The following is a 26,889-nucleotide window of genomic DNA, read 5'->3' as shown; positions in this document are numbered from 1 at the left end:
AAGGGGGAAGAATTCGAACTTGTGGTGTATATGCGTCCTTGTGTACATAGTGAGTTAATGGTATGTCTAGGAAAATGTACATGTGTTTAGATAAATTTCTGTATAATTTACCTTTGTATGATGTGATATTCAGAATACTGTATATACTCTTTCTTGTTCAGTTGACTGAGGAGGGGCTAAGTGCCCGAAACGAGTAGAAGTACTCGTATCGACTGATTAAAGATGGGAAAAAAGCCAAGTGTTTAATAACACAATCTTGTGTTCAACACTCAATAATATAATTTGATAGAGAGAAATGGTGCTGCTAAACCAGACTTAAGTCACCTTTAGTTCTGCTCATAATGTGAGAGTTCTTATTGCAATTGATTCTGCAGAGACTGCCAATACAAAAAAAAAAAAACAAAAAAAAAAAAAAACATAGTATTGTGACTTCCAATATATGTTGGTAGTGATGTGTCCATTTTTTAGATGTATACATTGATCCAAGAAATGCATCATGGTATCACTCCCTCACTCTAAATCTAGTATAAGTCTGCATGAGTTATTATTTACATTAAAGGAATTGTTATATATGTAATTTTTATGCTACATAATAAAAATATCTAGTGTATAGTGTAAAGAACAATTCGACATTAGTATGATAGAATAGAGTCTTCCAAAGTTCTTATTCCATTTCCTATTTGTCTCCTGATTCTCCATTGGTATGCCTCTGTTCAGCATGTAAGTTTTGCTCTTATAACAAGAATAAATTCAAACCTTAAAAATTACTCTAGTAGATATTTTAATAAACAGTAATTAATAATGGCAAGTAATGTGGACCCACATTCAATGTATCTATACGTTCAAGCAAATGTTGTGAAGAAAAATGGAGCGAACACTAGCTTTGGTTATATACAAAATACATATATACAGAATTAATTTTAATAATATTTTTAATAATATTTATTTGTATATATGAGCCAATCATTTTTAAAGTGAAACAAGTTCATTTTGTGAAAAAAGTAGTTAAAAGCTAATTCTTATTATAAATTATCCTATAATTTATGTTTTTAATCAATTCACAATGAATATCTTATAATATCAGTATACCAACCAAAGCCAAATTATCGGGCTAGAAACGGCTATAATAAAAATAATAATTTATATAAACAGCTATAATAATAATTAATTTATTATTATAGCTGTTTATATAAATTATTATTTTTATTATAGCCGTTTCTAGCCCGATAATTCGGCTTTGGTTGGTGTATTGCTTTAATGTATATTGGGTTGGCTGATGAAGTTTGTTTATAATATCAGTATAAATTCATTATTAGTAATTTATATTGTCAATGATATTTATTGAATTGATTTTGAAAGTGAGATAAGTCCACTCTATTAAAGAAAAATATGAAGATATGATGAATTTATTACTCTACGTACCACCCATTCATCACAAACACTTTAAAAATCTCCACTACCTAAACTAAAAAATATAATTATATGCATGCAACTTATTACTGAATATTTTTTCCTATAAAATTAGATTTATTTTTTGTTTTATTGTAGGTTTTCAAAAGAAGTATGAAATGCTGAAATAAAATAAATAAGTAAATAAATAAATAAGACCAAAAAATATATAAAATAAGTCTATTATAGCAATAACATAAAATGGACTTGCCCGCTATCAAAATCAAAGGCTTATATATTAAAAAACGTTTTCATTCAAAACCTTCAAAATATAGCCGCAATACTTTTTGCAGTAGAAAACATTGCATTAAGAATTCAATTCTTCAAAAAAAGTTATTTAGAGAAAAAATGGCACATTTAAAACATTAATGGAACTGTCGGGTTACCTAACAATAAAAATAATATGTAATGGAAACTGCCACAGTGAAGTATCACATGACACGTGTTCTACATGGTCAGCAATTCACTGCATTTACTTACACTTCATTAAGTCATCATATATTAAATATTTTGGTTAGACTGAAGCAAAAGGTATCCAGCTATAATTGCATTTTATATGCATTCTTTTCTTAACGTTTCCCATCTAGGACTTTAAACAGTATACGTATAGTACACACTCATCATTAAAGCCTTCCGATACCTCTTTTATATCAATTATACAGCTACGAATGCTTTTACCCTAAATGCTGGCCGCTCTGTACTACCACCATCAGAACTGAAGCAAAAGGTATCCAGCTGTAATTGCAAAAAGTAAACACAAAATGTACTATACATTTTAATGGTGACCAACAAGTCGATTGTAGAAAATAAGGCTCGTCAAACACGCAAAAAACACTCTTAATTTTAATATAAATATTAAATGCATATTTTTCATGGAGAATTGTTTGAACTATTAGCTATTACCTAAGAGTTGGAACCTCTGCATAAGATAAATATTAAAACTAATTTACACAAAGAACTGGGGCTGTCTTCTGGTCACGGTCTCTGGTCTCTCATCTCTCACAAGCCAGTCGCTGATTGGCTAATCTGAATGATTAGCCAATCAGCGACCAGCTTATGAGAGACAAGAGACGTTGACCAGAATACGACCCCTGGTCTTTATGTGGATGACTGTTGGTAGATATTATTTTAGTAATATTTTTATTTGTGCGACATCTAGAAGTGAAATTATTTTTTGTTATGGTAAAAATATTTGTTTAATTTATGTTTTAGTGTATTTAACAAACAGGGATAATTGTTACTTACCATGCAACAAATAAATACAATTATGTTTGGCAGCATAATTTTATTAAAGTGGATTATTAAGCAATTACAGATGAATGGAGATGTGAAGTAGATAATTGGAGTTTTTAACTGACGACACTCAATCACACCCTACTATAAGTTGACGAGACCTGGTATGTTGTACAGTTTACATACTTTATTTTCTATTAAGCTTTGTAAATAAATACTTTCAGTATGATTTCTACCGTAGTTTATGGTATTTATAAATTTTACATTGTTTGTCTATGTTTTCATCAACCCTCATGTAGTTGAGGCAGCTACTATTTAAGAGCATTTATTATTTCAAGCTGTAATGGAGGGATGTGGTTACTATTGAGTGCGGCTATTATTTATATAAAACCAGTATACAGTAGGACAGGTTGCTCAAGTCGTATCCCATAAGAAAAATTAAGTATAAATTGTAAGATCTATTAAATAAACAAGAATTGTTTTATTCAAAACTTTTGTGAACATTGTTGTTATTTATTATGATAAAATTCGAAACACCTGTACCTTTTTAAATGAAATTAACAAAACTATTTAAACTAAAATTGGTACAACTAAGGAAACCTTACTACACTTACAGCTTAAGTTGTACCTAAGAAAATAATTAAACAAAAACAACTGAAATTTATATTTGTTAAGTAATGTATTTAAATATAAATATTTTTATCATGTCTGCGTGCATATTCAGTTATTACAAACACAAACATATTTCTGTTATTTTTATTTATTTTTTTGTTAACTCCAGTACATCTGCGTCTTACATTTTAAACACAGAATCATGTTTTATTCCACGCTATTCTGCACAAAGATTACAAAACCAATTGCTTTTCCTTTTTAATTTCCATTGTTTGTAACTTTCAACTGCTCATTTCCGTTTATTTCTGCTCTTGTTGAGGTTGCTTCTGGAATGTGCAAAAACAAGGAAGGGTTATCTTTCATGAATGTATAATAATATTTTGCCAATGCAGTTTTTTTTCTGTGTTAAAACAATGTGATAGTTTATATTTTTCCACCAATTGAAGCACCAGTTTTCGTAGATCAGCTGCAGTAAGCTCAAAGAAACATGATTCTAAGAAACATGTTTAACTAGCTCTTTCTCCAAATTTTCAGTTAGTCAATCCATGAAGATAATGTCTTAATTAAGAGATGGTTTAGGGATTTCATATTAAATCTAATATCACCACCATGTAATTTGCTTAACATCTTGTCCATATCTTATTGTTTTTGGTTATAATAAATTCATTTTAACATGTTTATGGTCTATAATAAGATAAAAAACATAAAAATCAAAGCAATATTATTTGTTGTTGAATGTACTGTCTTACTTCCACCAACATTCGGCAGATAAAAGTTAACAATAGAGAGAGTAATTCCTTAAATTGCACTGGAACAATTTTTGAATGTTATGTGCATGCTACCGAAGACATTACATTTCAAATAAATATAAAAAACATTGAATAAAGTTATTACAATTTTGTTTTGAAGAAACAACTATCTAGATACTAAAGAATGTACACTTAAAAAAGAACATAATTGAGATTTGTAATGACGGCTGTTAATATATTAAATATATAGAAGTCTCTGTAATCCGAACAAAATCTATTTAAAAAGAATGTTTATATAATGGAACTGAGGAAAATATACACAAGAATCACTAATAATAACGAACAAATCATAGCATATAATAAATTAAATTTAAAATTTATTCTTAATAGTTACCCACAAGCACATATGAAAGAAATGGCACACTAATTATGAAAGAAATAAATTTAATATTAAGCAGAATAAAAAACATCTCTATAATAGTTTCCCTTATGTGGATATTATATATAATAAGTGTATAAATTTTTTAAAAAATGATAAAATTGTGTTAGCCCCGTCCTTGACCAATAAAATATTAAATAATATTAAAGTAAGAACTAACCCAATTAAAATTGATAAGGAAAAAAAGATTGGTACGGTGTATAAAATTAATTGCAACTGTCAGAATCCGAAAGTTTATATCGGGAAAACAGGTCGTACATTGGAAAAACGAATTAAAGAACATGAAGCAGCTATACGTTTGAAAAATAATATTTCTCCTTGGTACCCTCATGTTGTTAATAATAATTGTCAAATTGATAGAAATAATGTACAAATTTTACATAATGAACGGGATATTTATAAACGCAAATTTAAAGAACACATAGAAATAATAAAATATAATAATAGTAAAAATAATTTGATCAACATTTCTAACGGTATGCAAATTGATCAGAGAAGGTACCCTCTGATAGATGGCGCAGTGAGATAGTGCTGTATAACGATTGTTACAGTGTGTAAATTTGTACGGGTTGGTTATGTGACGTATTACCACTGAAAATTGTATACCACAGTAATGTTTTATTGGTATATATATAATATATATATTGTACGGAATGGATTCCACGGTCACCAAAAACGTATGTAATTTTGTATAATTTTTTCAATTTTTTAAATTCGGTTGTATAACATATAATTATAACAAATTAGTGTTGTACATTAAATGTAATCTTTTAACTGTTTTTAGCACCACAGTCAACCACTGTGTGAATATGTACATGTAAATTAGCTGTATTAGTGCAGTAGAAGCACACATAAGATCCGGGAGTATGAAGGTATTGAAGAGGGTCCATGATGTAAAATAGGACCGAAATGCATTTACCATACTAAATAAAGGAAGTTATTAGCAGTTTGGCTGAAAGATAGTCTACCGATTTACAAATATATTTTGTTCGGATTACAGAGACTTCTATATATTTAAAAAGAACATAATTTACTCACTACAAAGCTACCAAACATGTATAGAAAATTATAAGAAAACAATAATGAACTTATTTGTTGAAAAAATCTGCTACTATGCCATCGGTGACAGACACACAGTACATGAACCCAATATGGTTAACTGAAGTGTACTGTACAGTAGATCTTATTACTGCTTGAATCACTGTTGCCGAGATATCAAATTCAAAATTTAAAAGTTGCGATTTAGGCAGTGGTACGACTTGAACAATATAAATTACTAAGTCACTAGTTAACTTCACTGTTGTTTTTACCGATGACGGATCTTCCATGGCTCCTCTGTGTATAATTATTTTATAGAAGCAACTTTTGGAGCACTTTTTTAAATAGCTTTTTATTGTTAAAATCTTGTTGTTCTTCTTCCTTTTGTGCACTAGTGCTCCTTGATGCCATAGGAATATCCATATCTCACAAACCAAAAACAATATAAGCAAAATGTCTTCCATAAAAATTTGTCTGGCATGCTTAATAGTTTTATTTATACTGTCCATCACTGGGTCACTGTTGAATGTAGAGAATTCTAGCTTCAACTTTGGTTTTAATGACAAGTGTGTACTATACATATACTATTTAAAACCCTAGATGGGAGACAGTGAGAAAAGAATGCGTATAAAATGCAATTATAGCTTGTAAATTAAAGTAATTTGTTTTGTCAAATAACATCTAGATATTTAAAATTTATCTTGTATACTAGTACTTTTTTTTTATCAATTAACAGGACTTATTATACTGGAATTATGGATGCAGATATTTAGTCTCACAGACCAGAAATAATATATTTTATTTAGTTCACCTGAACACATACACTTTAAACTTGTGTTTCCGACTTGTTCGTCCCTCATCGGCAGGCATTCAAAAGACACTTTCTACAATTAACAATTAAAAATTTTTTTCGTACAATTATAATTAAAATTAATTTAATCACAATAATTTCCCGACAATAAAATAATAAAACAGTAAAATTCTTACAGATTCTACATTTCCAAACTTCTTTACAATTCCAAATAAACTCGTGATCCACAATCGAACATATAACTTGAGACCTACTCCTATTTTGTTATACATCATAATTAATCAGATTAAATCTATAAATTTAATTTTTATTTAAAACTTACATCAACAACTTACATCTTTGATTATTCTTTTTCACTTAATCTATATTCCAATTCATTCCAATCTCTCTTTTTATACCTCTCTCTCCCTCTCCCTTCTTATAATGCTTCTCCATGATTGGTGGATCTCCCTTCCGGTGTTGTTGTTTATTCTATTAGTTTGTTTAATTATATTTATGTGTTCATATAATTGTCTTTTATAATTATTTTCTTCTTTTTTCCTTATTTTCACTGTATTTAAATCAATTTCACAACCTTCTGTATTACAGTGTTCAGCCACTGCTGAATTTGCATATTTTCAGAATTGACGATAATGTAATACAGAAGGTTGTGAAATTGATTTAAATACAGTGAAAATAAGGAAAAAAGAAGAAAATAATTATAAAAGACAATTATATGAACACATAAATATAATTAAACAAACTAATAGAATAAACAACAACACCGGAAGGGAGATCCACCAATCATGGAGAAGCATTATAAGAAGGGAGAGGGAGAGAGAGGTATAAAAAGAGAGATTGGAATGAATTGGAATATAGATTAAGTGAAAAAGAATAATCAAAGATGTAAGTTGTTGATGTAAGTTTTAAATAAAAATTAAATTTATAGATTTAATCTGATTAATTATGATGTATAACAAAATAGGAGTACGTCTCAAGTTATATGTTCGATTGTGGATCACGAGTTTATTTGGAATTGTAAAAAAGTTCGGAAATATAGAATCTATAAGAATTTTACTGTTTTATTATCGGGAAATTATTGTGATTAAATTAATTTTAATTATAATTGTACCAAAAAAATTTTTAATTGTTAATTGTAGAAAGTGTGTCTTTGAATGCCTGCCGAGGAGGGACGAACAAGTCCGAAACACAAGTTTAATGTGTACGAGTATGTGTTTGGGTGAACTAAATAAAAAATATTATTTCTGATCTGCGAGACTAAATATCTGCATCCATAATTCCAGTATAATAAGTCCTGTTAATTGATAAAAAAGTACTAGTATACAAGATAAATTTTAAATTACGATAGAGGACACAAAGGCATGATTAAATTACATCTAGATATGTCTATGTCTATTCGTTAATATTAAGTTTAAGACTTCTTTTTTTAGCTGGATACCATTTTGCTTCAGTCTAACATACGTCCCGCTAAATGAATTTATGCGGCCTGCGATTAATCTTTCAATATTTGCTACTTAACTTCCAATAATTGATTGAATGGATTCACGATACTTCTTTATTTTTTTTAAAAAATTCCATTGTAGAGATTTACAACTTTTCTACTCATCTGTGTGATAGTGCCAGAATAAGAAAAAAAGGTTAATGTTACATATGGTAGCGAACATGGCGGCTCGTCTCTGAAACAGTGGGAATGCACGTTCTAACCCATTCTAATAAATTACCCCTATTCTAATAATTTGGTTGGAAATAAAAATTATGGTAATTTATTAGAATAGGTTAGGTTAGGTTAAATTAACCGAAAAAAATAATAAATTTAAAATATTAATATTTATCATAAAATAATGTGTGTTAGACAGTAATTCAAGATATACAGGTGATATTCAATTTAATTTAGTAATTCGTGTGCTTTGCTACAAATATAATACTAATATATTTAAACATTTACTTACTTTAATGAATCGTTTTTGTATTTAACATTTTTTAATTTTAATATTTCGTTCGGCCCGGTGACAAAAACTGTTGGCCACGCCTGGTCTAACCAATATTTTAAACTAAATGAGAATTTAGAATATGGTAAAACTTACATAAATGTTAACGGCTTATTAGATGATTGAATATATGGGAAATAAAACTCCACGTACGACAGACGACACCCTCCTCGCTGTTACCGCCATATTGTTTACTCTTCCCGTGATTCTCTTCTAACGATTATTTTTGTTGTTTATCAGAGCTTAAGGTCATACCTGTAATATATTAATAATAACTATTAAAAGCTAATTATTTATAAATAAAACGGATTCATATCCAAAGCTTAATTCTAATATGATCTAATATGATCACGTGGTCTAGAGTAACCGTACGTCATCAAATGCATAAAACATAATAAACATTTATATATTTTGCTTGTTTTAAATTACAGAGTTAAATTGACAAAAATGTAAATTAAAAAAGATAGAAAATTTTGTAAAGTTTTATATAAATGCATTTTACAAAATATCGTATATTTATTGGCATTAAGAGAAAGAAAAGAAGGTTGATGGGAGATTTTAAATTCCCTCAAACGAAAGAAGAAAAATTCTAAAGAGATCAATTTATAGACTTAACAATATTATTTACCGTTATCATTTAAGTTTGATCCTCTGAAAACTTATGTAAAATATTCAGTTTCTTTCGTCTTAAATAACAGTTGTTTATAACAAAACCTATCAATCTGTAGATCGCGATCTACTTCAGGTTATTTGCGGAAAAATTTCTTAAAACGAGAGTATTATTTTATTATTCCGAATATTTATTTATGAGCGGATTTTTAAAGTGTAGAAGAACGAAATAAAATTAAAAATGGAAGTTATTTTAACCTAAGGTTTTTAAAACTTTTCAAATTTGTTTCTTTGAACGTATTAGTTACAGCCGCCATGTCGATTGGTCGCGCGTCATACGCGCGTTAGCGACGCTACAGGTCGTTATTTTGGTTAGAATGAAATCTTTATTTCTGTAATTCTCCAAAACATTATATGTAAACGTATAAATCATCATATTATTTGGCCAAAATTACAGATTATTATTAAAAAGCGTAACAAGGCAAAACACAGAAAAAATTGCCTGGAACATTAATAAATTTAACAATTTTCTGCATCTTTAAGTAATTTAAGGCAATAAAAATAGCCTTAAAATCCTACAACGAGGTTCAACGTTTCAAGTTTATTGGTGAAAACACATTTTCGTATACAATAATAATCTAATTTGACGTTATAAAAAGTTTTAAAAGCGAATTTTTAGGTCCCAGCGACCTTTCTCTCCACCATACGGGGGTGCCAATACCGCCCACCCATGTTTTGTTAATTAAAGTAATTATTTTAGTTCTTTGGAAACGGCAAATTCTTTCATTACAAATAAGAAAAAATAGATACGGGGTGGTTCAAAAGTCAGTTAACCGTGCGGTATTACTAAAAATTTAGAAAGGGAGCCCCTAAAATCGGAAAAATAGGCGAAATTCCTTTATAACGTTGGGTGATAAACATAAACCGGGGTGATAAACAATCCCGGTGTGGCGTTTACACACACATCGAGATGTGGGTGCAAAGGACGTCTTTTCTGATAGCTGAATTGACAACGAGCAATTGTTAGCTAACAATTGTTCGTTGCACAACCAGACAAAACAAATAACGGATATAAAATACATATAGAGTTTAATTTCCAAAAATCGGTCTCATGATATATCTTCCCACAGCGAAGTTATAAAAGCCGCTTCTTTCCCCCCTTCCGGGGGACAGTCGTTGGTGATCAGAGTCGAGCGTACACATACCTATTGCCCCGAACCGGGACAACTTCGGACGAGTGTGCCTTAAACTTCTCCTCCGAGATTATCCTCAGAGCTCTTCCAAGGGGTATGATCATAGATTACTGTAAACTCTTTCTCGGCTCCCTACGCGTATATGAGAGCTAGATATCTAGGTAGGAATTCTCTATAGTTAGAATTCAAGCCGTCTATTTTGTTGATTTTAATAAATCTTTTTTTTTATTGTTAAATGGTGTCATTACTCGTCTGTCGCCTACGCCTTGTCGTCGACCCCTCTCTCTCCTCCACTCGCGTAACCGATAAAAAGGAACTTAGCCGTCCTTGACAAGTGGACAGGTCCACGACCTGTTTCCGGAAAGCGAGGTACGATTTCCTCTTACCTCCAGGCGGACCACACAATTTTGAACTTATTATTTAAAGAGAATACGTTATTAGCTAAAAGATAAAAATAAATTGATTAAAATTAAACTTATAATGTACTTAATTATTCATATACAGTAGAGCGTCGAAAAGTGGAACCAATTGGGGACTGGGGTCCTTCCAGTTAATGATTTGTTCCAGTTTCCGACTTTGTACGAAAAAATACATTAACCTGTCCGATGTTCAAATTTTTCTCCATTGCGTGTCGCTTCGTGTTGAATTTTCGTCGATTTTAAGCCTAACGAAAATTTTTATAATAATCATCGAGGCTATCGTATCGTTAAAAATTATTTCTGCATTTTGTACAAACAAAATAAATATATTAAAGAATATAAAAAACATGAAAATTATACTTTAGAAGTAAATTTAGTATCAAAAACATTCGATTCAGCACGACACAGTCCGACTGAAAATCGTTCCACTTTCCGGCCATTCCACTTACCGACGTTCCACTTATCGACGCTCTACTGTCATAACAACCAAACTTTGGGACTTTTGGGCCACCAATTTTATCGAGCTATATATAGATTTAAATGTTTTATATTAAGTCAAAATATAAAAATTTTGCTGAAGAGAACTAATCACCAGTAATTGACTATGCCAATTACTGACGTGTTTTTGTGTAATTAGTTCTTTTCGTCAAAATCTATGCTTATATTAAGTTAAGGACACAAAGGCATATTAATTATCTATAGAATTATTTCATTGCCTTTTATAATAAAAAATAAATTCTCTCATTCCATGTTTAAATCGACGTTTACAGTCCAAAGACACGCAGTTTGTTTAACTCACCTTCGAACTTTCTCACCGTCCGGAATGTCTTCTCTTATTACACATCACCTATTAGAACTTTGAGTTACTCTCCTCCATTTTGCTAGCGGTGTCGTGTTATTTTAATATAATATAATAAAGCCTATAATAATATAACGGTTTATCACAGAGTCATTTAGCCTGGGCCTCATTCGTACGAGGCTTCAAACAAGGCCCTATTTAGACTACATATAAAACAAATAGGCTACAGTTCAGCCTCTTCTTTTTATACAGTATATTTGTATTTGATGAAGAAAAGGTATTTCATACATTATATTTTAGTCACAACAAGTCTAAATCTCACCCTGGCCTATTAAAATTTGAAATTTAACACTTTCGTTTTGTATTTTTATATTAAAAAAAGAGATTAAATTATGGGCTTCTTATATCTGGAATTCGAATAACGTCGTCCTCTGATATACCTCTTTCTTTCCCGACAATGTATTGGGCAATAATTCTGATAATCATCCATAAATAAGAATTTAAAAAATACTTACCCCGATATAAAGGATTTCGGAAACGTTGGAATGCTTAGTCTCGAGTTACTCGGGTAGCAGTAGGAACAATTTGAGGAATCACGTCATACACGAGTGAAAATACAATACAAAACAAGTGTACTTCGATTGTACCGCGTTTGTAGCAGATTATACAATTATGCAAACTATACATCAGGAGCGTACCTATGGTTTAAGGAGGAGCATTCCTAAATCTATAGGAATCGCCCATAAATTTAGTAACGCTGTTTTTATACATTTTAATTGCCATCCCATCTCACTATAACGCTAGATAAACTGTCACACATATCCAGCTGACTAAGGGCCCCTGAAATGCACAGGGTACGCGAAAAAATAATGTTGCACAGAAAACATGAAATGGTAGTTACGGCACTGCATCTATCATCTCTGTAACGCATCGTAATGATTACCTGCATACTCAGCCATACATAATTTGTGTAACGGACATTTTTAAAATTTTTGTAATTCGTTACTAGCCTTCTTAATTGGCAGCAATGTCCATACTTTCCCTAGACAGTCAGATATAAGTCGAGACTAGGACCCGCGATGGGTCCTATTCTCGAGTTAAGCAACTCGTTTCTGGCTATTTCTGGGTGCATTAGAGTAACCGAAATGAACCTAAATCAAACCAATCAATATCATGTTGAGAGACCCAAACGCTCAAAATTTCAAAGATTGTGTTGACTTTCCATATGTCAGCTGGAACAATTGCTAGTTTGACCGCTCTTATTGGAGGTGAACGAGACAAATAATATAGTCTATTCACAACCTTGAGGAACTGCCTGAATATACTGTCAGTTTCATTTATCTTCATTAATAATAAACATTAATTTCATCGTTAATGGAGATAAACGAAACCGATGTGTGTACGTAAATCAATTAAATAGATATTAATGAATGCATATATACAGTTGCGTAGCGTGGGTGTCAGCCGCCTGGGACGGAGGAAAATTTCGCCCCCTTATTTAGGTATTTTTACAAGATATTATTATTTTTTGTGGAATTTTGCCGCCCCCTATAAGTGCTGCCTCCACTACGCTACGCCACTGTCTTACAGATCAGAAATAATATTTTTTATTTAGTTCACCTGTAAACTAAATAAAAAATATTTTGTTCTAAAGTGTTTTGTTTGCGATCAAAGTTTAAAGCAACCCAACGAACACTAAACATGATTTTTTCCAAACGCTGTCTGTTCCAAAATGACAGAGCCACTGTGAAATAATAACCAGAAAAAAGAAATAACAAGCACATCGTGTCTGCATGGGAATCATTTCTACAATGTGTTTTAACGTCACAACTGGATAAATCTACAGCTTCATAATTAACATTTAATCATCTCTCCTTGGTCAAATTTGGCATGGGCTAAATTTCATATGACACGAACTGATAAATGGCGACAAGTTATATGGAGTGATGAGAAATTCAACACGGATGGGCAGATAGATGACTAGAGAAATTGATATGATATTAAAGAAAATGAATTGGTTGACTCAAGACAGGAGCAAGATGTTTGAAGTGTTATGGTGTGGTGTGTATTTGGACAGGCGTGGTATGGCAAACTTATCTTTATCGCTGGTTGAATTAATGCCGTATATCAGCAAGTACTAGGTATGCACCTAATACCATTTGCAGAAAATGAATGGAGGAAAGTTCTTTTTAATTTCAGCGAGAGAATACACCCATTCATAACTCAAAATTAACTCACGACTTGTTTATGGCCAATGGCATGCGCATTATGGACCGGCCGCCATGTTCTTTCGATCTTAATCCTATAGAAAACAGGTTTTGTATTTTATTAACGGAAATGTTTGTATAGAGAGAAATGGAAGCAATAGGCCTATATATCTGTGGAATCATTAAAAAACAGGCAATAAGTAATTTTTGGCATGAAATAACGAATGCGTACAGGAAAAATAAAAAATCTAATTAAAATAATTTCAGGTAGTTCACAAAGTAATTGATAAACAAAATGGAAAATTACAAAAACGTCTGCGGTTAGAAACAAAGGTAAATAAGATAAACAACTATGAGTACTAATTGATATGAGTAAGTAACCGTCATTTAAACCTTTTAAAATTAGAAGGCTAAAGATGAAAAATCACAGTCAAAAATGCATATTTTACATGTATTATAAACGACTGCAACTTCATTACTGGATAGGACCAGAAAAATAGACTTGACACTGTCTTTCTGGGACACACACAATATTTCGTATAGATACATGCAATGCATTTTAATGGAAAAAATTAAAAATAAATAAAATCTAATATTCTCGTTCCGGTGGTCCAAAGATCGAGATTTGGCTTATATGCCGTTAATCTTCGAGATTGCTCCCAGAACAAACTACGGGAAACAAACTAGAGGTCTGTCCAATTCCATAACTGAAGACAGAACTTTACGTGCCCGTAGCAGAACCAAGCCCTCTGCTGTGAGAAGCCATCTCTCCTCAATAGAATCCACAGAAGAAGAGCATGTTACAAGAGCATAAACACTTCAAATTGGCAGTATTTAACAGTAAAATGTGACGGGGGATCAATTGAGCGATTAAAGTGACAGGAGCGATTTCAATTCGGACTAAAAACTCTAACATTTCTGGAAAATGGTCCGTCCTGTGTAAAATGCAGTTTCCCATTACTTTGCCCATTGCGTATGTTGCCCGACCCACAATGAGCTTCATAAAAACTACTTCTCAAAGCATATAATAAAAATATAAAGAATTTATATACCATTGAGTTCAATTGTCGTGTTTCTACTGTTAAGTGGAATGTTTCGTTGCGCGGAAAAAGTTGTTTTGCGAATTTCGAGAAATAAAATGAAGAAGGAAAGGTAAATTAAAGCAGTAATTGTGTTTATTTATACGAATTATTAATATTCGGAATGAATTAATAGAATTCCTTTGTAGTAGGAGAGAAGATTCTGAACCGAGTGTTCAGGAAAATAAAGATTACCCATTTCAGGTAAACCACTGATTTCTCTGTAAGAAAATCGAAATTATTCTTTGAGTAGACTAAAATAACCAAGATTTTTGGTTAATTTTTAAAAATATTCTTACCGATAACGTTGCAAACATCGATAATTCTTATCTTGATGTTTTGTAGAATGACAAAGATTCGCCTGCAACAAAATGTGACTCCTCGAAGAAAGGCGAGTCACAGTTGCAAGCAAATAACCCGAAAAAAGGAAAGTTTATGGGATATTTAAAAAATTTATTCCATAAATGCTTGTTATGTTGTTTCATTTCAGGCGAGATTTCTTATTCAGAGGTAAGTTTTCATTCTTTCTCTCTTTTTTCCATCTTCCATCTTTTGTAAATAAATAATCATTTCTGTGATTTTGTAGACTTATAAACCGAAAAACCATCTCGCCGGTTTTAACCTTGGACACGACTGTGTCGATAAACCCAAAAAGTTTATTGACAAATACAAAATTACTAAAGAAATTGGACGAGGAAAGTTTGGGACCGTTTATTTGGCTAAGACCCAATATTCCAAAAAGAAAAAGGCCGTAAAAATTGTAAAGAAGGAACTTTCTCATTCTGATCAGGTATTCTATAACAATAGTTTTCAATATTCTGTGTTTTATGTGAATTAAGAACAATTTCCGAAATATACAAACTAATCACTCACAAAATATACATATTAAAAGAGTAATAATATTCTTAACAGTTTATTGAGAATAAAAGTAATCAGTGTTTTATAAATTTACATTAGTAATATTTATACAATATTTAAAATTCATGTTTTGTGTGTATTAATTATTCATTTATTTATAATTTGATGAAATCCAGAGAGAAATAAACGTCTGGAATTCTGTGTTCGCCCATCCAAATATTGTCCGGTTTATTCGATTTTTCCAAACTGACACGATGTTAGTTTTTTCTCTTTTCATTTGAGTTATTTATAATAATTTCTGTTCTGTGACGTAATAAGTTTTATTTTTTAGCTTTTGCTTTGTATCGGATTTTGTCGAGGGAGAATCTTTGAGAAATTTTGTACAGAAATACGGTCTTATAGCGGAGAGCAAAGCAAAAGTGTTTGCCGCTCTAGTGGCCTCTGTTATTATGTATATTCATAAGAATGGTAATTACTTGCTCTACATTTATTTGCTCATTTATTCTATGAGTTACAAAGTAATGTTTTTATTTTAAATAGGAATAATACACGGAGACATCAGTGCCAACAACATCATGTTAGACGTTTATAAAGGTGCACAAGTAATTGATTTCGGACTGTCCACAGTAAGTATTATACATAAAATATACACTGTAATATTGTTGAATAGTAGATTTTTTAACCATGTATTAACTATTTTATTATTACTTTTTACAGTTCGAACGAAACCCGACAAAGTTTTGTGGAACTTTATCATTTCTTTGTCCGGAAATTCTTCAGATAAAGCCTTACGGTAAAAACTTGTATTTTCACAATTGCTTCGCTCGTATTGCCCGATGTATAAGTGAATATATCGTTTGTAGATTCCTACTGCGATTGGTGGGCTTTCGCCATCGTGTTATTCCAAGCGTTGGTTGGAAGAACACCTCTGCAGATTTATGTGAAAGAAGCATTTAATATCGATAATGTGTACTTATTTCCCCGTTATACTGGATAAGAGATAAAGTATCAAACTTGTTAATTTAATAATAATAATAGCAATATAGGATAATTAATATAAAAATGTGTTTGTAGTTGCCGTAGCTGCTGTAAATGTGCCGGTGTCGTATCCTGCTACATTATCGGATGATGCCAGACATTTCATTAACGATTTATTGCAAAAGGTAATTTTAGAATTAACTGTAGTTAAAAGTTCAGATTTGTCTCCCTGTTGTATTCACGGGATAACATTTATTTACAAACCGAAGCATATAATTTTGTTGTTCATCAACATTTTTCTCTCTTGCCGAAAACAACGAATAAATATGGCAAATGTGTAACTTTTATGTTTTTTCTGGTATGAAAAGCATTCGTTCGATTATTACCGTCAATTACAATCGTATAGAGTTTCTGTGGCCTTTCATAAGTCTATTTATAATTAATTTACTGATTATGTTCAATGTAATGTTGAAAACTTGTTTTATATTATTAAGTAAATTTTTAATGGCGTGTTGCTAATTAGTTTAATAACATTTGTCCTATCCGAAATGACACACAGAGGAAAATATAATCATTCGAATAGTAAATTTGAATCAGTTATTATTTGTTTTCGATCATTTCAGGACCCGTATAGACGTCTTTTAGAAGTAAATATAAAAGAACACGAGTATTTTCATAAAGTGCTTTGGCCTAAAATAGTATGTTTTATTTTCCAATATAGCATTTGAGTGTCATTTTACGAAACAAAACAACTGATTTTCTTTTTGTATTTTCATACTTAGGGTTTCCAGCAGAATACACTGAAAATGAAGTTTTTGAGTAAAGAATTTTTCAATTTAATTTGGCTTTTATTTTTAAAATGTATCATATAGCCTATTATGCATTATTTGTATCATTATTGCATTTATTCAATATTTACTCTTAAGTTTTAATTGTAAATAAAAAAAGTAGTTGTTTCGTTTATTTTTGTTTTATTAGTTTATTGGATATTGATTAATAAAACTTCATAGTGTTTGATTTAAAATAAAAATTAATCATTGAATTTTCGTCCGATGGAGAAAAATTTTTTAAAAGTTAGAATAAAGACTAAGTCTGCCCAAAATTGGATCACCTTTTTTATTTTGTGTTCCAAGACAAACACTTTTCGGCGACTGACCTTCCTTTTTAGATTACTTGTCGCCGGAATGTTATTAAAAAATTTCTTTCTCCATCGGACGAAAATTCAATGAATGAAAAAGCTTCTACAAATATGCGTCGCCAGGGGTCAGCTGTCTCATCTACATTTTCCAGCGCCCTGTTCCCAGTGGATAAAAGCAGCCAAAACACCCAGAAAAAGGCAAGATGGATGTAAGCAAGACGTCTGTTTTATGTCACCAGTTCCTTTTTAAGAAATTTTTTGTAATTTTAATTGGACGCTTATGTGTTTTAAAAGGACTTTTTAATAACCTTCCGGCGACAAGTAACCTAAAAAGGAAGGTCAGTCGCCGAAAAGTGTTTGTCTTGGAACACAAAATAAAAAAGGTGATCCCATTTTGGGCAGACTTAGTCTTTATTCTAATTTTTATAAAAATTAATGCTGATTTTATGAAAAAAAACTTTCATAGAATTAATAGAGAAAAACTTCTCTCTTAATAACTATAGCATGTTTAAGAGAAGGTATATTTTGAGGAAAATATAACACGATTTTTATATCTTAATGCCACGAACATTCTTTCCTTAGATCAATCAATAAACCGCTTTTGAATAAGTGTCAAAGGAAAGCTAGAAAAAAAGACAGATTTTTCTCTTACCATCTCTATTTACGAGTAATTAGTCTTAATACCATATCTGATGTATATTAGGATTTGAAAATTAATGCCGGTATTATATATACATCGATTTTCATCGAACTGTTAATTTCATTATGTCTAATGTGAAGCGATGTTTTTATTACCACTTGCAATTCTTTCTGTATACCAGTAATTTCTTGTTAAATCGCTACATTTAATTTGTATAACGATCTTTTAATTACATTATAATTTCGTCGGGTTTCTTTATAGAGAAGGTTTACCCTGGAATTGTCGAGAAACGATAAGATAATTTAAGTTTCGCAAAGAGCCTTGAATATTGGACAGGAAGATGCACTCGAAGATATGAGGCTTGACCAAATTTCTCGTTAATAAATACCGATCGAGATTAAAACTTATTTCTTAGTATTGTTTAAATGTCGGCGAATGTTTGACTTTACAACATTCCAATACTTTGATTAATGCTTTCCTGCCATACTTTAATAGTTTGTAAAACATTAATTGCAAATCTGAATACGTGCACTTAAAATAGTATATGATCTGAAAACCAAAGATATGAATATTATGTAAATTTCATAAAAGTTTATTACTTAAATTTGAAGTAGTACAAGAGTGGATTTAAGCACACTTATGCTTTATTTTCACCCATCCATATTATTAATACCCGCTTTTCTTACATTCAACTATATCAGCAGTCTTTCTATCTACAAAAATTTCTCTCATTTCATATTGTTTCCTCTGGCTTATCGCACGAAACGTTATGTTATATAAGCAATTGTCAGGTATTTGAAACTGTACGAAGAGGAACTAATATTGATTTATTCAAATCCTATGTAAAAATATAGTAATTTTCAAACCAGAAACAAAATTAATAATTCATACAATTCGCTTGATAATGTAATAATTGTTTCCATAAATGTTTTGATACTAGTATCACAGAAACAATAAAAATAAATAAACGGTTTTACAATGCAAAAATTAAAAATTTTTATTTTAAAATGTGACAGTGCTGTTACATTTTCAGTGAAATAATTTCGTACGGAAGTTGAGTGCCTGGGAGCACGCTTTCATCTGACGTGGAACCCGAAAACTGAAATCCAAATTTTAGGCCCAGAAAAAGATAAATGGACGAGATCGATAAAGAGCTAAGAAAAGGGCCGACGATGTATCGGAGTAACGTTGTTTGAAGAGGAGTGGTGAAAAGATAGAAACACCTTGATATATTTATTCCATGGCCCAATCCAGGCTCCACTGAAATAAGGGCGAAGAAGAAGTAGTACGAATTTCATTATTTGAAGATTGAACAGTTTCATGTCTCATTACAACACATCCTTACAAACACCCGTCACCATAACATTTACAATTGAACCATTATTTAGTTTGTTCGTCGCATGCAATCATTTACATATCACGCTTTGTTACCGTAAACGACACCGTCACATAACACCAACATTGCTTCCCAAAATTTAACCCCTAGGTCTCGTCCTGGGAAGTGGCGACGTCACTCAATGTTTTTGAGTGGCGGCTAAAGGGGCTCTGGTACACAAATGAAATACAATTTGTCTGCATCAAAACCAAATATTCCTTGTATGTTACTATTATAAATAAAATAATTGCGTTATCAGATAATTATATTATAATTATATACGTAAATCTATAAGTATGCAAATAAACACAGTCGAGTCCACATAAGTCGACACCCCGAGAGGAAGTGAAGATGAGTCGAATTATTTGATATGACGACTAAAGTGAAGTTAAAAAAAACCACAATACTACAATTAGCAAAATACACTACTGCAATGTGCCTCTCTGACCACCCATCACTGGCTCTAAAGTTGGTTTCTACTCCAAGTACCCCATCAATTTTCATCGCCTTTTGTTTCAATATCGGTCCCAAAACAGGAAGATTCGATGAACGAATTTGCTTTAGCCAACGTACGAGAGCATCTTCAAAATCTTTATACTGTGATTCTCTCTGGCATTTTCAAGACAGCCGCGACGACAATCCAAAAAAAAGCTTATTAATATCTTCTTTTTTTTTCGGGATTCCCACCAATGTTGTCTTTGGAGGATTCTTCTTGTTCAGCAAATTCGGCTTGCGACGTTTTCTTACATTCAAATTCAAAAACAAGTTCTCATTTTCCCTTCAGCCTAAGCGTTGTTAGCTTTCGGACACTCATTTCCAACAAAAATGTGAAACAGGTGCTACAAATAACTCATGACGTGAGAAAATGCAAAATCGGATTCTGCTGTGATGTAGATTGTACATTTTCTTTCTATTTATCTGTTACTAGCGGACCCGGCTATGCGTTGTTGTGGCTCAAAATGTATCCATTATAAATGTATAACACTTCCCTCGTGGGGGGAATTTCAAAAATCTCTTCTTAGTGTACATTCTCTTGACATACCCTATTAAAACGCAATCGAAAACGCAAAAAGCAGCGTATAAAATAGTATAAATAGAAGCCCAGTTATTCACGGCAAACCTTAATCCTGTCCATCTACCCCCAGTGGGTGGGAATTTCGACACGTATATTATATAAAAACACGTGCGCATTCGAATGCAACGTTGTGTCAACATTTCAAAGGAATCGGTAGGAACAAACTAACATTACATTTTTATTCATATAAATAGATAGAAGACGATCTGCTTTAGTTCATCCTCACAGAAAAACATAATGCCTCACAAAAAAGCAAACTTAAGTCGTCGTACTCGCGGAGTTAGCGCCATTTGTTGGACATAAAAGCCTTAATTCTAGATGATATCTTTTAATTTATACGAATGTTTAGCAAAATAATATACAGCCTATGTCCACCCTGAAGGTACATTCTAAATATTGGCAAAAGAATTTTTCAAATCGGATGAGTAGTTTTGGAGATTACCTGCTACATCCAAACTTACCTCTTTATAATATTAGTATAGATTATTGTGAAGGACGAATAGACGAAAATTTTATCTTAAACTTTAATCACTTTAAATTTGAACCGTTTAAAATTCGATCATTTTATCAAAGAGAAAGGTGAAAATTCATAAAAATTAATCCTCACGGACTTGTTTCCTTGTTGAGGATGACCCATGTAGTGTGACATCAGGAACTTTCGATAAATTTCAAGTGTTGGACTCCAGTTCCTTAACAGCAATCTCCTGACCTCGTGGATAAAACCCACGAGGAGGCCAAATAACAAGAGAGGGCAATAACAAATCCAGGCAGTCGTCATCTGGTCGTTCAACACGGGCCCAAATCCTATAGAGAAATTACTTGGAAAAATCTCTGCAACCATCAAGCATATTACCAGGGCGTTACCCAACCTGGTGATCCGTTGGATATTCCTCTGTGGACTTTTCTATTCTTCTGTGGACTATTCCATCCAAGACGTCGTTGTTGAATATCAATTAATCGGATTCGTCTGCCACACTCCAAGTCAAGAAATCCAGTATCTCCAGTCTCTTAAAGAGGTATACACGCGAGTCGTTTGTAAACTTTCTCTCTCGGAATGGCAAAATACGACCGGTCTCGCAATGACCATTGGAAAATGTAACCCTGTTTAGTACTGCCTGTTTACCTGTGTTTACTTTTGTTAATATTAAATTATTATTACTATTAATCAAATTTGGAGACAAGTCTGCCCAAGAGGGACCACCATCGGACGGAAAAATCGACAAAAAAAAAAAAATTATTATTACTAGTTAACAGGGATTCCGAGCGAATCATTCTCTACTCACCTCTACTCCGAATTCGACCGCTCGCGTGACGTAATAACTCACCGTCTCGGCTTCCGGGTCCTTAGCGACTCGGTGGTGTCACATCCTGACGTGGTATCAAAGAGACACAGACCCTAAGGTCACATTATTTTATATATAAAAATACATAAAATGTTTATACATATTAAAAAAATGCATTTATTAATAAATAAGTCGACTCCTCTCTTGAAAAAAATGAGTTCACACCGCACATTGGGGTGTGAACTCATTTTTCTCAAGAGGAGAGTCGACTTATCAGCATGTGAATGTGGAGAGCATGTGAATGTGAAAGGGGAAACGACTTAATTTTGTGATTCGTGTGTGTCATTTGACTACTACTTATAGAAATTAAAGTTATTAAGTACCGAAACTTTGGTTTCATTCCTACTTTTATATAATCTGTAAGCATAAAACTAATTAGTGGGAAACTTAACTAAAAACAATTCGAATTCGCTTTATAACCCTACTACTTACTGTAATACCTGGTAAGCAGATATCATGTGCCGCTTTTTCTAAGCACAATTCCTCAATACATGCTATCCCTCAATATTCACATAACACATATTTCTCTAAAACAATTTTCTTTTATTTGTTTTGATATTATTTTAAGGCTATATTTCTCTTTGCAATAAAATAATTTGTTTATTGACAGAAAACTTTACACTCATTGGAAGTGTTTTGAAACTCTCAGTCGATTATTGCAAATGGTTCTTATTTTTACGTGTTATTCGAATCCGAATTAATATTGTCGTTGAAATAATTTTCAGCTGTAAAAGGAAAACCAGTTGTGTATTTAAGTAAATTGTAGAGGAAATGGTAATTCGAATAAGTGCTGCACAGAAGCTTATTTTTCTGGTTTCTGTAAAAAACTTATAGAAGAAAAGGCGAAATTGCAGACGAATATCAGAAATCTTTGGCCTAGAAACTCTTAACTCGGGTTGAAACACACGCACGTTCGATGCGAAACCGAAAGATTGGTTGTTCTTAACGACTGACGTGCAATGAAACGTGATAAGTTGGTTGTGAAATGTCCAGTCGATGATGTCAGTTCGAACGACATTTCCTCCAATAGCGAGTAAGTGCGACGAAAATACGAAACTCGTAGAGAGGATCTGTAACGATTGCTATTCGATTAGATAATCGGGCGATTAGGAAATTACTTTGTCGTGTCAGAATGGCCGAGTGGTCTAAGGCGCCAGACTTAAGATGTGGTTTTCATATGAAGGCGTGGGTTCGAACCCCACTTGTGATAAATTGTTTTGCTCGATTTATCGGGTTCGATTTGCATTCGGGATGTTGTATATTCGCGGTAATTTCGGAAATCGTTTATACGTCTCTTTTGTTACAACAGTTTTTGGTAATTCGAAGTTATGGACAGAATGTTATTTTAAGACTTTATGGCCTGAATTTCTCTCTGACATTTAAAATATGTCTGTACATTGTCATCAAAGTGGACTGTTTGTTAAAGCGAAATGTTCGGGACAGATGACAGTGTTATTGTATTGTAAAGAATGTCGTCTTTAATATTTAAAAATCCGTTTTGTCGAAACTGTTTAACTTTACTCGAAATAAAATATTAATAGCTTTATTATAATTGATTTATATTTGCTACGATTACTAACATAATTTTACGTTGGTTTCAGTCGATTCGTCTTAAAGGTAATAAAGACTCGTAAAGTTTATAAATTAATTGTTGAAGTTCAGATCATTTATAAAAGTATACAATATTTTGGTTATGTTTTGATAATACTCTTAACTTCAATGTAGAAGGTATCCTGAGTCATCATGACAATTTATGAATTAAAATGTACACATTGCAACCAAAGATGGAACCAAAGTTTCGTTGTTTCAAGAAATATAAAGTTCGCGAAATTTTTTTATATCTTTGTCTTTTAATATTGTACTATATATATATATATATATATATATGGGAAGCAAAGCGCCATCGGACGACGAAAGACGAAGAACGAGAACGAGACGAGAACGAGACGAGACGAGACGAGATTTGAGAGTAGCCAGACGACGTTTGAGAGAAAAGGCGGGAAGAAGACGGAAGACGAGTCCAGACGGGACTTCATTTTTCTTTTCCACTAAGACGAGACGATTCAAATTTAATGTTCAATGTTTATGTCGTTAATTGTAATGTCTAGTGTCACAATTAAATGTTAGTTTAGTAAGCAATTAAGTGTCTTTACTGGACTAAGCACAAGCGAAGTTACAAAAGTAGGAACAAGACGAAAAGAAAGTCCTAATATATATATATAGTATAATAAAAAAAAGAAAATATGAAAAATTATATGTATATGTGATATTTCTCTAGACCTTATCTAGTCTTTTGTCACCTCGATAAAGAGAAGGGGCTAATCAAAGAGCAATGAAAGGAAGTTGGGATCAATCGATATGATTCAATTTGGAGATCCACTTTTTGAAATCCCGGATGCCAAAGAGAAAACAGGGATTTCTCTCCTCAATGTTAAGTAACATGTTCCATCCTGTCCTTTCGTATTTGTATGCCCCGCAGCCTTCTCATTCATCGATCGGCTTGTTGCCATATTTCACTGATCCATTGATCGACCACTACCTCTCCCGCTTGTGTCTCAATAATCGGCTACAGCGCTGCCTGAAGGCCGACGGGTCGACGAGGGAAACATAATAAGAGACACGCTCTCTCTCATTTCTTTTGAACTATCTTGAGAAAATACTTATGAAGCTTATATAAATTTGTAAGATTTCAATTTTCTTTCTAAATAAACGGTAAAGTTGACACAACTTAGTGTCTAATCCACACCCACGTTTCTCTTCTAATCACTTCTTTATTTTGACTTTGATTTTCCCTCCTCTTTCGCCAATCTATCCCCTTTCTTCAGTTATCAAGTCTTGCAAGTTCCGTAAAAAATTCCGAAATATATTAGTTTGTTATTATCCAGTGAAACAACGACCAATTTTTTTGAATATAATTGGTTAAAAAGGTGTTAGCCGCACTATCTTCTACTTAGTTGATAACGCAGGGTGTGAGCTACAAGACTGTTGACCGTGAATCGTTACCGAAATATATCAGAATAGCGACTCCGATAAAACAAAAATATCGAAGCAACCTGTCAGCAATGCCCATGCCCATTGAAAAACACACAGATTACACACGAGTAATTACATTTAATAACTCAAGTTATCAATACCTTTTTGAGAGGTGGGTCAAATTTTGTTCATTATTTTTTTTTAGTACTAGCTCGTGGGTCACTAAGTCAGCGACGTCACTTGGAAAGGGGGCAGGAGGATGGTTAAAAACTACTTTTTTATAGTTCTAACTTTTAAAATACTCCAAAAAGTTTACGTTTTCTTTTTGTTCTGCAATTCTTACTTTTGCAAGTGAAAAGCGAAAAATAAAGGTTGACGTCAAAAAATTCTAATATCAATGGGGTGATTCCACGAATTACCACAACAGGTGACACCACGGCCAGCTGGCAGTCGCCCCAGCACTGAGTATTTTAATGAACAAGGGATATATAAAATCATATATATATATTATTATTTATTAATTATTAGATATTGTTACAGGTATGTGTATGTATAATAAAGTCAATAATAAACTTGAAGTATAGTAAATGAGAAATCTGTTGTTTATTTTCAGATAGTTTCTTAATACACCATTGTTAAAGGGAGTATAGAATAAAAGTCTCGGAACACGATGTTGAATAATGACGTTGATTTATGGTAATCTGGTCTAGACAAGACGAACAAAAATGGAAATGTTAGTAAGGTACAGTACAAGGTTCGTTCAACATCGAACAAAAGACGGTGTCGAATTGTATTAATAAACAACAGTCTTTCTCGGAAGCCAATCTGGTTTAATTTCACTGGTAACAGAGAAAGACCGGTCAGGCATCGAGAAATAACCAATAAAGTAACGATTTTCGAGTTTACAAGATATTTAAACCCAGGCCACAAGGACACTACGTTCTTTGTCATGTCGTCCCGCGAGGCTATGCCCCTCCCTGGGGTGTTTCCCGAAAGAACCCATTTTCGTCCTTTTCTTATATATATTTCAACAGTTATAGAATTTCGTTGAGAGAAACATTAGAAATTCCATCTGCATTCACCGGATATCTTTTCCAGTTCGAAAACTGGACATAGAATGCAGCGTCCGTTCAACGATAGAAAACCATCTTTATCCCTCTGCTACTTTTGAATAAGGTTTCTCTAACAGGGAATCACCAGCGACCGACGAGCAGACTCTGTCCCGGCATATTGAGTGGACTGGTCCAGGAACACTGTGAGTTTGGTAGTGGGTTCGCGTCACGCTCGGACAGGCTGTCCACGTAAAGTTTTCTGGGTTTTCTCCATGTCTGTAACGCCGAAATAGAAACCAGTTTCCTTTTAAAAGACCTCCCAGAAGGCACCCCCTAGGCAGATCGCCCAAGTGTTACGTTGCCATAACTGAAACGAAACGTAAACAAAAATAAATTGATTTATAGAAATGCAATCGATATTTCCGAATGGGATGTAAGACATGATGTACAGTACGTTAGAAGTATTTGAAAAAAGTACCGATTTATTTAGCAATTGATCAGACGACCTAGAAGTGTATACTTCTAGGCTGTTCTAGCGAACGAACAAACATACATACTCATTTATAATCGCACACGTCTTTCTTTATAGTTACCCACAAAAAAAAACCCCCAAAATAAAATTGATTGACATGCGTAATGTTTAGCACGCGCTGCGATTCCGTAAGCGCGTTTTTTATTGTTGCATAAACAATAAGTTTTAAGATTGTTGAAGAGCGATTGTTCGGCGATTGTTGAGAAGATTTATTGAAAGTGAAAGGCGTTTATCGAAGTTTAGCTGTGTTTAAAAAGATGGATTTTATAGGTAAGTTAAATTATTTTTATCGTATAATTA

General features: G+C 32.4%; 1 protein-coding gene and 1 non-coding gene across 2 annotated transcripts; both read left to right on the top strand.

Moving 5' to 3' along the window:
- Positions 1-14,613: 14,613 nt before the first annotated feature.
- LOC136971549 (aurora kinase-like) lies at positions 14,614-16,646 on the top strand (the record flags this gene model as incomplete). Its single annotated transcript, XM_067266011.1, has 10 exons — positions 14,614-14,698; positions 14,775-14,829; positions 14,971-15,135; positions 15,212-15,415; positions 15,660-15,739; positions 15,815-15,951; positions 16,024-16,109; positions 16,201-16,276; positions 16,347-16,466; positions 16,558-16,646. Coding segments are annotated over exons 1-10 (1,074 nt in total), but the record flags the coding sequence as incomplete, so codon positions are not given.
- Positions 16,647-23,158: 6,512 nt separating this feature from the next.
- On the top strand, positions 23,159-23,242 carry TRNAL-UAA (transfer RNA leucine (anticodon UAA)). Its single transcript has one exon. It is a non-coding gene; the product is annotated as a tRNA-Leu (tRNA).
- Positions 23,243-26,889: the final 3,647 nt, after the last annotated feature.

The sequence above is a fragment of the Centruroides vittatus genome, unplaced genomic scaffold (assembly GCF_030686945.1).
Source record: "Centruroides vittatus isolate TY-2023 unplaced genomic scaffold, ASM3068694v2 contig_260, whole genome shotgun sequence".
NCBI lineage: Eukaryota > Metazoa > Arthropoda > Arachnida > Scorpiones > Buthidae > Centruroides > Centruroides vittatus.
The sequence above is the reverse complement of the archived record's forward strand: the minus strand, read 5'-3'. Positions and strand labels throughout refer to the sequence as shown.